Source organism: Cherax quadricarinatus, chromosome 47 (genome assembly GCF_038502225.1).
Source record: "Cherax quadricarinatus isolate ZL_2023a chromosome 47, ASM3850222v1, whole genome shotgun sequence".
In the NCBI taxonomy this organism is placed as follows: Eukaryota; Metazoa; Arthropoda; class Malacostraca; order Decapoda; family Parastacidae; genus Cherax; species Cherax quadricarinatus.
Window position 1 is genome coordinate 12,323,756 of NC_091338.1, and position 11,147 is coordinate 12,334,902.

General features: G+C 49.0%; 1 protein-coding gene across 6 annotated transcripts in view; it reads left to right on the forward strand.

The window, feature by feature from the left end:
- Positions 1-11,147, forward strand: part of LOC128696505 (glutamate receptor ionotropic, kainate 2-like) — a 520,103-nt gene that overhangs the window by 369,047 nt on the left and 139,909 nt on the right. For 5 of the 6 annotated variants that reach the window (XM_070094680.1, XM_070094682.1, XM_070094681.1 and 2 more), the window contains exon 3: positions 4,113-4,265. In XM_070094680.1, the coding sequence (XP_069950781.1) occupies positions 4,113-4,265 (153 nt within the window). Of the gene's footprint in view, positions 1-3,310; positions 3,442-4,112; positions 4,266-11,147 lie in introns of those variants that run through there. The other variant, XM_070094684.1, reaches the window with a different exon arrangement.

The following is an 11,147-nucleotide window of genomic DNA, read 5'->3' on the forward strand; positions in this document are numbered from 1 at the left end:
GGTTTTCCAGTACCACCTTCATCAACTTAGCCCTCCACGTTTCTGGGCCCCCATGTGGCTCCAGGTTCTCCCAGTCAATTTTTTTGTGATTGAAGTCACTCATAATCAGCAGCTTGCCCTGTTTGTATGAGCCCTTCCGGCCACTTCAGCTAGTGTGTCAACCATCGCTCTGTTACTCTCATCATATTCTTGCCTTGGCCTCCGGCTGTTCTGTGGTGGGTTATACATCACTGCAATTACCACCTTGAGACCTCCAGACTGAAGTGTTCCTATTATGTAGTCTCTTGCTTCTCCTCTGTCTCTCTCCAGCTCTTCAGAATCCCATTGGTTTTTGATGAGCATTGCCACTCCACCCCCCTCTGTTCCCTCTCTTTCCTCAAGGTCTGATATCCCGTTGGAAAGATGGCACCTGTTATCGTTCCTGTGAGCTTGGTTTCGGTGAGAGCTAAGATGTCCGGTGGTATCTCTTTTATTGTTTGTGTGTGTGTGGGGGTGGGTGTGTGTGAGTATATATGTATATTTTGTGTGTGCACACCGTAAGAGAGAGAGCGCATGTGTGTATTTAGCGTTAACCTCGGCTGTTTTTATTATTAATGTTCGCTATGAATGGAGAATAGTGAAGGAGAGAGGGGGACAGAATGTTTCAGGTCAGCAAAAATGAAAAGGCAAGTGAATGAAGGGGTAGTGGATAAGGGAGGGGACAGCCGTGGAAGGCGGGGGAGGACGGTAGTGCCTGTGCCACTTCCGGCCTGAGAACGACATCATTTCCCCCTGGTTGAAGTTACTGCCTGGCACTCAATAATTGTCATCTCCTGTGCCTGAGGTAGACACGGAAGGTGCCTTCACTAGTGTGCTGCTGTGGAAATAGTATAAAATACCGACACAATCGAAATATAAAAACATAAGCAGTACAATGTGATCCTTTACTGACAACGTTTCGCCCACGCAGTGGGCTTTATCAAGTCGCAAACAGATCTACCTGGTTAAAAGATACGTGAGTATTTATAGGATTTAGTTAGATGGAGAATACTGAATGTGACAGTCTTCGGAGTAGGGTGATAGTCTAGAACCTTGGGTAGCTTTAAAAAGAGATTGGATAAGTATATCAGTGGACCTTCTGCAGTGTTCCTCCATTCTTATGTTCTTATATGGGATAGCGATGAAGTTTCTTGGCAAGAGGTTCAGCTATGTTATAGAAGCTGTTGTTTTGGTTGAAGTTGTTGGATATAGAGATAAGAGATGATTCCACGATTCTTCGGTATTGAGTGTTGTCTTTTGTGGCGATAAGTCTTGCGTTTCTGTAGTTGATTAAATGGTTGTGTGAATTTCGGTGTTGAACACAGGCATTGAAAACTGAGACACAAAGATATCCAGATGTTGCACATGTCTCAGTTTTCATCTTGTCGGTATTGTATACCATTCTTGTACAACACAGATCTGCCTGCGTACTGGTGTTCTAAAATACGTGTTTGGAGGTCTCTGGATGTTTCGCCAACGTATAATTTGCTGCATTGTACTGCTTATGTGTTTATATTTCCATTGTGTCGGTATTTTATACCATTTATTTCCATCGTGCCAAACACTGCAGTAGAAATGGATCCTTCACAGAGAATACCTGGACCTTCTTCTAAAAGTTTACTCACTTCGCAATAGACACAATTTTCTTCGTGACTGCATCCAAGAAATGGTCTTACCAAGATCTACTCCTCAGACTGTCAACATCAAACTTCCTTTCTTCGCAACACCTCGAACCTGCCTTGAAGAGTGTGCAGATGACTTAAACAATGCTACAAAGGAAGCTTTTCTCCAAGCCAGGACACTAGGCACGGCACTCGGGGGTAACATGAACAGACGCACCGCCGAAATTATTCGCAGCAGATTTACCACAGCTAATGTTCAACTGATGATCAGACTTACTAGGAAACTACAAAAACTCTGCTATAATAGTCAGTGGAAAAGTTTAGGAAGACCTGAAATTATTCAAAAATTTTCATCTCGTCCACTGTCAACCACAGAAACTGAAGCCCTCAGCTTAGGCCTCAAATTTGTAACAGGAATTATGAAACCAAAACAAGACCTCAATTTCATCGCTAAAAACTACAGACACAATGACTCAGATTTCCAAAAAGGTTATCTTCAAGACATCATCTCAGCGGTCATCTCAACAAGCAGCTCCCCAGTATCCTTCTATCCGACACAGTCCCCTGTGTCGGATAGAACGCATCAACAATCGTGCCAGAGTGTAAAACTTTTATCAGGCTTCACTTTCTCTACCTAACTTCTTGCTCCTACCCTATCTACCTACCTACTCTCCTGCTCCTACCTGCTTTCCTTATTCTCCACCCACCCTCTTTCTTCCTCTCTCTTTTATCTATCACTTGCCTTTAAGTCCCTATACTCCAAACACTAATATCAGAACATGTTTACGTATGTATGTGTGAAGGTTGGGGGAAGGTGGCTGTCTGAGACTGGAGGTGGCTGTCTGAGACTGGAGGTGGCTGTCTGAGACGCTGGAGGTGGGTGCCTGAGACGAATTTAAAGTAGTGACTAAGATGTCTTAGGTGAAAGAGGAAGATGTCTGGGGATAAAGCAGGGAAGAAGGGGAGAACAAGAACAGTGATAAGAAAGATTGTGCTAGTATGGAGGAGAGGTGATGAAAGAGTGGAGTGAGAGGGCCGAACACTGAAAAGGATTACTTGCTAAGAGGGAGAGACAGATGTATGAATCTGTGGATAGTGAGAGAGAGAGAGAGAGAGAGCTCTTTTCACTCCTTCAATAGAACTAAACTGTTCACATAAATTGCATGTGGAGTGTGATTATAAAAAAAACAGCAAGACAGGTGTTACAAAACTCGTCTTCTTAAAACTTCTCCAGAGCATAGTAGAGAGTTAAGGTAATTTATTCTAGTTTAACAGACGGATTGTTTACGGTTTTGTAACAAGAAATTGTAATAATAATTCGGGATTGCAAAACTAAAATTTAAAATGTTTACTAGTAGAATTTAGCTGAATGTATATTTATGTAATGTTAGGAAACTGGACACAAAATGAGGAGTCTAACTCCTACACTTCTCTTGGTACCTACATTATATATATAACTTCATTAACTACAAAGACCCAGTTCAACCAGCATATTAATATGGATAAATCAACCTTATAAGTTCGGTCTTTGTACTATCTTCACCAATTATATCAACCACAAGATAGCCTATAATGGTTACTAAGACTTATTCAGTTAAGTGAACCATTAATTCACCAGAGTCTGCAAGAACTCGAAAGTGACAGACTTAAGGAAATCAACTAAGAAACGAAATCGACCACCGGAGAGATAACTTGATGATTCTCCTGTGAGAAGTCAGCAGGTAACTGAGTGAGGTCGACCTCCACAACCACAATATTGAGCGTGATGACGCTGACTTAGTGGTACGGCAGACACAGGCAGGTAAACCAGTGAGTCGATACTCAAACATTTTCCCTATGGAGAGTCAACCACAACTCTCCAACATCAAATGTAACTATTGCATCCTACCTAAGACATAGCTACATCAAATAATAATATAAAGTAAGATATTTTCATTTTAGCTAATAATGGAAATATCTCCAATATACAATTATGATAAAATGCACACAATGTTAAAAAATACAAAATTTTTATTTAAACAGATTAGTTCAGGATCCGCAACAATAGGAAAAATATATGTGGAAGATTTTATTTACACGGGGGTTTTACAGTGTTAGGTTACGACTTTTTAATTTTATTTACAAGTTAAGAGTTGTTACTTGCATCAGCTCACTTTAAAACGTTTTTAGTCTTCAGAAACACAGATAGTTAATGTGTGCGCCGGAGTGTGTGCGCCGGAGATTTTGTTTAGTCAACTGATTTTTATTTCGTTGATGTGTCCAGGTGAGAGATGAGTCGTCTTGCTCTGTTTTCTATTCTGTTAAGAAGTCGTTGAAGAAACGGGGAAGGAGGAAGGGGGGGGGGAAGGTTGAGAGACAGTCCAAGAAAGTGGAGTATACTCATTATGTAAGCAAACTTATGCCTCTCTCTCTCTCTCTCTCTCTCTCTCTCTCCCCCCATCACTATTAACACGTCTCCTCCTGCTCCTGCAGGTGGTCTTTTCGACGAGGGTGACGTGAAGCAAGAGATCGCCTTCAGGTACGCCGTGGAAAGCGTCAACCGTGGCAAGTGGCTGCGACCCACCATGTTGCGCACTATGATAGAGAAGATACCTCCCTTTGACTCCTTCCATGCATCAAAGAGAGGTAAACTGTTTACAATTACCTGCCTACTAATACTGTTATTATTATTATTATTATTATTATTATTATTATTATTATTATTACTACGACCACTATTACTACAACTGCTATTACTACAATTATTTATAGTACTACTATTATTACTACTATTACTACTATTATTATTGCTATTATTACTACGACCACTATTACTACAACTGCTATTACTACTACAATTATTTATAGTACTATTATTATTACTACTATTACTATTATTACTGCTATTATTACTACTATTACTGTTGTTACTACTGTTATTATTGCTACTGTTACTACTACTACTACTATTATTATTACTATTATTATTACAACTACATAAATAATTTTGATAAAACACAATCTTTTTCTAGTAAAAATTAAAAATAAAGCAAACTATTTTTTTTATTTCTATTAAAATCTGATCTGAATTTATTACTTAAAATAGTTATTAAAAAGTTGTAATTAAGGTAATTAGTTGAGTAATGAGCTCAGCAATTAATTAGTGGAGTAGGAATTAGGATTAATTGTGTTATTCTCATTATTACTGAAGATTGTGAGTGATTCCTCTGTTGGTTCTGTTTTTGTGGTTGCCATTTTTGTTTTTTGCTTACCGTTTCTGTTGATGCTTACCTTTTCTCTTTTTGTTTGTTTCTCTGTTTTTACCTACAGTTTCTAATTTCGTACTTAACATTTATGTGTTTTCGTTTACCGTTTCACTATTTATGCTTGCCGTTTCTGTTTTTGTTAACCATTTCCCTGTTTTTGCCTACCGTTTCTGTTTTTTCTTAGTTTGTTTTCTTTCCGTTTCTCTGTTTTGTCTAGTTTTTGTTTTGCTTACCGTTTCTCTGTTTTTGCCTACCGTTTCTCTGCTGACAGTGTCAGCTCCCACACAGTGTCAGCTTCCACAGTGTAAACACACGCACAGTCAGCACAGTGTTTGCTCACGCACAGTGTCAGCACAAGCACAGTGCCAACAGTGTCAGCACACGCACACACACATTGTCAGCACACACACACACACACACACACACACACACACACACACACACACACACACACACACTAACAAGGTTTAGTATAATTCTGTTTAATACTTTAACTTTAGAAGTGAACATTAATAACATTCTCACTCGTACAAAAACCCACAATACCACCTGTGAGGTATTAATACCACCTGTGAGGTATTAATACCACCTGTGAGGTATTAATACCACCTGTGAGGTATTAATACCACCTGTGAGGTATTAATACCACCTGGGAGGTATTAATACCACCTGGGAGGTATTAATACCACCTGTGATGTATTAATACCACCTGTGATAATACCACCTGGGAGGTATTAATACCACCTGTGATGTATTAATACCACCTGTGATAATACCACCTGGGAGGTATTAATTCTCACCAGATCTGAGACTGTAATCAACTTTATTAACCAGTAATATTTACAACCATGGTAATGTTAAGTAACTTTATTATAGATTAACTTAAGTCAGGGAGATAAAAATTTATACACCGGGAGGTGTATGTCTCCCTGTGTATGCAACGGGAGGTGTATGTCTCCCTGTGTATGCAACGGGAGGTGTATGTCTTCCTGTGTATGCAACGGGAGGTGTATGTCTTCCTGTGTATACACCGGGAGGTGTATGTCTCCCTGTGTATACACCGGGAGGTGTATGTCTCCCTGTGTATGCAACGGGAGGTGTATGTGTCCCTGTGTATGCAACGGGAGGTGTATGTCTCCCTGTGTATGCAACGGGAGGTGTATGTCTCCCTGTGTATGCAACGGGAGGTGTATGTCTTCCTGTGTATACACCGGGATGTGTATGTCTCCCTGTGTATGCAACGGGAGGTGTATGTCTCCCTGTGTATGCAACGGGAGGTGTATGTCTTCCTGTGTATACACCAGGAGGTGTATGTCTCCCTGTGTATGCAACGGGAGGTGTATGTCTCCCTGTGTATGCAACGGGAGGTGTATGTCTCCCTGTGTATGCAACGGGAGGTGTATGTCTACCTGTGTATGCAACGGGAGGTGTATGTCTCCCTGTGTATGCAACGGGAGGTGTATGTCTCCCTGTGTATGCAACGGGAGGTGTATGTCTCCCTGTGTATGCAACGGGAGGTGTATGTCTCCCTGTGTATGCACCGGGAGGTGTATGTCTCCCTGTGTATGCACCGGTAGGTGTATGTCTCCCTGTGTATGCACCGGGAGATGCATGTCTTCCTGTGGCCTGGTAGCAGTGTTGTAGTGGGCAGGGTGTGGCCTGGTAGCAGGGTTGTAGTGGGCAAGGTGTGGCCTGGTAGCAGGGATGTAGTGGGCAAGGTGTGGCCTGGTAGCAGGGATGTAGTGGGCATTGTGTGGCCTGGTAACAGGGCTGTAGTGGGCGGGGCGTGGCCTGGGAGCAGGGTTGTAGTGGGCGGGGCGTGGCCTGGGAGCAGGGTTGTAGTGGGCGGGGCGTGGCCTGGGAGCAGGGTTGTAGTGGGCGGGGCGTGGCCTGGTAGCAGGGTTGTAGTGGGCGGGGCGTGGCCTGGTAGCAGGGTTGTAGTGGGCATTGTGTGGCCTGGTAGCAGTGTTGTAATGGGCAGGGTGTGGCCTGGTAGCAGGGTTGTAGTGGGCATTTTGTGACCTGGTAGCAGGGTTGTAGTGGGCAGGGTGTAGCCTGGTAGCAGGGTTGTAGTGGGCATGGTGTAGCCTGGTAGCAGGGTTGTAGTGGGCAGGGTGTAGCCTGGTAGCAGGGTTGTAGCGGGCAGGGCGTGGCCTGCTAGCAGGGTTGTAGTGGGCGGGGCGTGGCCTGGTAGCAGGGTTGTAGTGGGCATTGTGTGGCCTGGTAGCAGGGTTGTAGTGGGCAGGTGGTGTCCTGGTAGCAGGGTTGTAGTGGGCGGGGCGTGGCCTGGTAACAGGGTTGTATTAACAGGGTATGGCCTGGTAGCAGGGTTGTAGTGGGCATTGTGTGGCCTGGTAGCAGGGTTGTGGGCATTGTGTGGCCTGGTAGCAGGGTTATAATGGGCAGGGTGTGGCCTAGTAACAGGGTTGTAATGGGCAGGTTGTGGCCTGGTAGCAGGGTTGTAGTAGGCAGGGTGTGGTCTGGTAGCAGGTTTGTAGTAGGCAGGGTGTGGTCTGGTAGCAGGTTTGTAGTGGGCAGGGTGTGGCCTGGTAGCAGAGTTGCAATGGGCAGGGTGTGGCCTGGTAGCAGGGTTGTAGTGGGCATTGTGTGGTCTGGTAGGAGGGTTGTCGTGATCAGGGGGTGTCCTGGTAGCAGGGTTGTAGTGGGCGGGGCGTGGCCTGATGGCAGGGTTGTAGTAGGCAGGGTGTGGCCTTGTAGCAGGGTTGTAGTGGGCAGGGTGTGGCCTGGTAGCAGGGTTGTAGTTTGCAGCGTGTGGCCTGGTAGCATGATCGTAGTGGGCAGGGTGTGGCCTGGTAGCAGGGTTGTAGTTTGCAGCGTGTGGCCTGGTAGCAGGGTTGTAGCGGGCGGGGTGTGGCCTGGTAGGGTTGTAGTGGGCAGGGTGTGGCCTAGTAGCAGGGTTGTAGTGGGCAGGGTGTGGCCTGGTAGCAGGATTGTAGTGGGCAGCGTGTGGCCTGGTAGCAGGGTTATAGTGGGCAGGGTGTGGCCTGGTAGCAGGGTTGTAGTGGGCCGGGTTTGGCCAAGTAGCAGGGGTGTAGTGTGCCAGGGTGGCCTGGTAGCAGCGTTGTAGTGGGCGGGGTGTGGCCTGGTAGCAGGGTTGTAGTTTGCAGGGTGTGGCCTGGTAGCAGGGTTGTAATGGGCGGGCTGTGGCCTGGTAGCAGGGGTGTTGTGGGCAGTGTGTGTCCTGGTAGCAGGGTTGTAATGGGCAGGGTGTGGCCTGGTAGCAGGTTTGTAGTGGGCAGGGTGTGGCCTGGTAGCTGGGTTGTAGTGGGCAGGGTGTGACCTGGTAGCAGGGTTGTAGTGTGCAGGGGTGGCCTAGTAACAGGGTTGTAGTTGGCAGGGTGTGGCCTGATAGCAGGGTTGTAGTTGGCAGGGTGTGGCTTGATAGCAGGGTTGTAGTTTGCAGCGTGTGGTCTGGTAGCATGGTCGTATTGGGCAGGGTGTGGCCTCGTAGCAGGGTTGTAGTTTGCAGCGTGTGGCCTGGTAGCAGGGTTGTAGTGGGCGGGGTGTGGCCTGGTAGCAGGGTTGTAGTGGGCAGGGTGTGGTCTTGTAGCAGGGTTGTAGCGGGCTTGGTTTGGCCTGGTATCAGGGTTGTAGGCAGGGTGTGGCCTGGTAGCAGGGTTGTAGTTTGCAGCGTGTGGCCTGGTAGCAGGGTTGTAGTGGGCGGGGTGTGGCCTGGTAGCAGGGTTGTAATGGGCGGGCTGTGGCCTGATAGCAGGGTTGTTTTGGGTAGGGTGTGGCCTGGTAGCAGGTTTGTAGTGGGCAGGGTGTGGCCTGGTAGCTGGGTTGTAGTGGGCAGGGTGTGGCCTGGTAGCAGGTTTGTAGTGGGCAGGGTATGGCCTGGTAGCTGGGTTGTAGTGGGCAGGGTGTGGCCTGGTAGCAGGGTTGTAGTTGGCAGGGTGTGCCCTAGTAGCACGGTTGTAGTGGGCAGGGTGTGGTCTGGTAGCAGGGTTGCAGCCGGCTTGGTTTGGCCTGGTATCAGGGTTGTAGTAGGCAGGGTGTGGCCTGGTAGCATGGTTGTAGTGGACAGGGTGTGGCCTGGTAGCAGGGTTGTTGTGGGCAGGGTGTGGCCTGGTAGTAGGGTTGTAGTGGGCAGGGTGTGGCCTGGTATCAGGGTTGTAGTGGACAGGGTGTGGCCTGGTAGCAGGGTTGTAGTGGGCAGTGTGGGGCCTGGTATCAGGGTTGTAGTGTGCAGGGTGTGGCCTGGTAGCAGGGTTGTAGTGGGCAGGGTGTGGCCTTGTAGCAGGGTTGTAGTGTGCAGGGTGTGGCCTGGTAGCAGGGTTGTAGTGGGCAGGGTGTGGCCTTGTAGCAGGGTTGTAATTTGCAGGGTGTGGCCTGGTAGCAGGGTTGTAATGGGCGGGCTGTGGCCTGGTAGCAGGGTTGTTTTGGGCAGGGTGTGTCCTGGTAGCAGGTTTGTAGTGGGCAGGGTGTTGCCTGGTAGCTTGGTTTTAGTGGGCAGGGTGTGGCCTGGTAGCAGGGTTGTAGTGGGCAGGGTGTGGCCTGGTAGCACGGTTGTAGTGGCCAGGGTGTGGTCTGGTAGCAGGGTTGTAGTGGGCAGGGTGTGGTCTGGTAGCAATGTTGTAGCGGGCTTGGTTTGGCCTGGTATCAGGGTTGTAGTAGGCAGGGTGTGGCCTGGTAGCAGGGCTGTAGTGAGCAGGGTGTGGCCTGGTAGCAGAGTTGTTGTGGGCAGGGTGTGGCCTGGTAGTAGGGTTGTAGTGGGCAGGGTGTGGTCTGGTAGCAATGTTGTAGCGGGCTTGGTTTGGCCTGGTATCAGGGTTGTAGTAGGCAGGGTGTGGCCTGGTAGCAGGGCTGTAGTGAGCAGGGTGTGGCCTGGTAGCAGAGTTGTAATGGGCGGGCTGTGGCCTGGTAGTAGGGTTGTAGTGGGCAGGGTGTGACCTGGTAGCAGGGTTGTAGTTTGCAGGGTGTGACCTGGTAGCAGGGTTGTAATGGGCGGGCTGTGGCCTGGTAACAGGGTTGTTTTGGGCAGGGTGTGGCCTGGTAGCAGGTTTGTAGTGGGCAGGGTGTGGCCTGGTAGCAGGGTTGTAGTGGGCAGGGTGTGGCCTGGTAGCAGGTTTGTAGTGGGCAGGGTGTGGCCTGGTAGCTGGGTTGTAGTGGGCAGGGTGTGGCCTGGTAGCAGGGTTGTAGTTGGCAGGGTGTGGCCTGATAGCAGGGTTGTAGTTGGCAGGGTGTGGCCTGATAGCAGGGTTGTAGTTTGCAGCGTGTGGTCTGGTAGCATGGTCGTATTGGGCAGGGTGTGGCCTCGTAGCAGGGTTGTAGTTTGCAGCGTGTGGCCTGGTAGCAGGGTTGTAGTGGGCGGGGTGTGGCCTGGTAGCAGGGTTGTAGTGGGCAGGGTGTGGTCTGGTAGCAGGGTTGTAGCGGGCTTGGTTTGGCCTGGTATCAGGGTTGTAGGCAGGGTGTGGCCTGGTAGCAGGGTTGTAGTTTGCAGCGTGTGGCCTGGTAGCAGGGTTGTAGTGGGCGGGGTGTGGCCTGGTAGCAGGGTTGTAATGGGCGGGCTGTGGCCTGATAGCAGGGTTGTTTTGGGTAGGGTGTGGCCTGGTAGCAGGTTTGTAGTGGGCAGGGTGTGGCCTGGTAGCTGGGTTGTAGTGGGCAGGGTGTGGCCTGGTAGCAGGGTTGTAGTTGGCAGGGTGTGCCCTAGTAGCACGGTTGTAGTGGGCAGGGTGTGGTCTGGTAGCAGGGTTGCAGCGGGCTTGGTTTGGCCTGGTATCAGGGTTGTAGTAGGCAGGGTGTGGCCTGGTAGCATGGTTGTAGTGGACAGGGTGTGGCCTGGTAGCAGGGTTGTTGTGGGCAGGGTGTGGCCTGGTAGTAGGGTTGTAGTGGGCAGGGTGTGGCTTGGTATCAGGGTTGTAGTGGACAGGGTGTGGCCTGGTAGCAGGGTTGTAGTGGGCAGTGTGGGGCCTGGTATCAGGGTTGTAGTGTGCAGGGTGTGGCCTGGTAGCAGGGTTGTGCGCAGGGTGTGGCCTGGTAGCAGGGTTCTAGTGGGCAGGGTGTGGCCTGGTAGCAGGGTTGTAGTGGGCAGGGTGTGGCCTGGTAGCAGGGTTGTAGTGTGCTGGGGTGGCCTGGTAGCAGGGTTGTAGTGGGCAGGGTGTGGCCTTGTAGCAGGGTTGTAATTTGCAGGGTGTGGCCTGGTAGCAGGGTTGTAATGGGCGGGCTGTGGCCTGGTAGCAGGGTTGTTTTGGGCAGGGTGTTGCCTGGTAGCTTGGTTTTAGTGGGCAGGGTGTGGCCT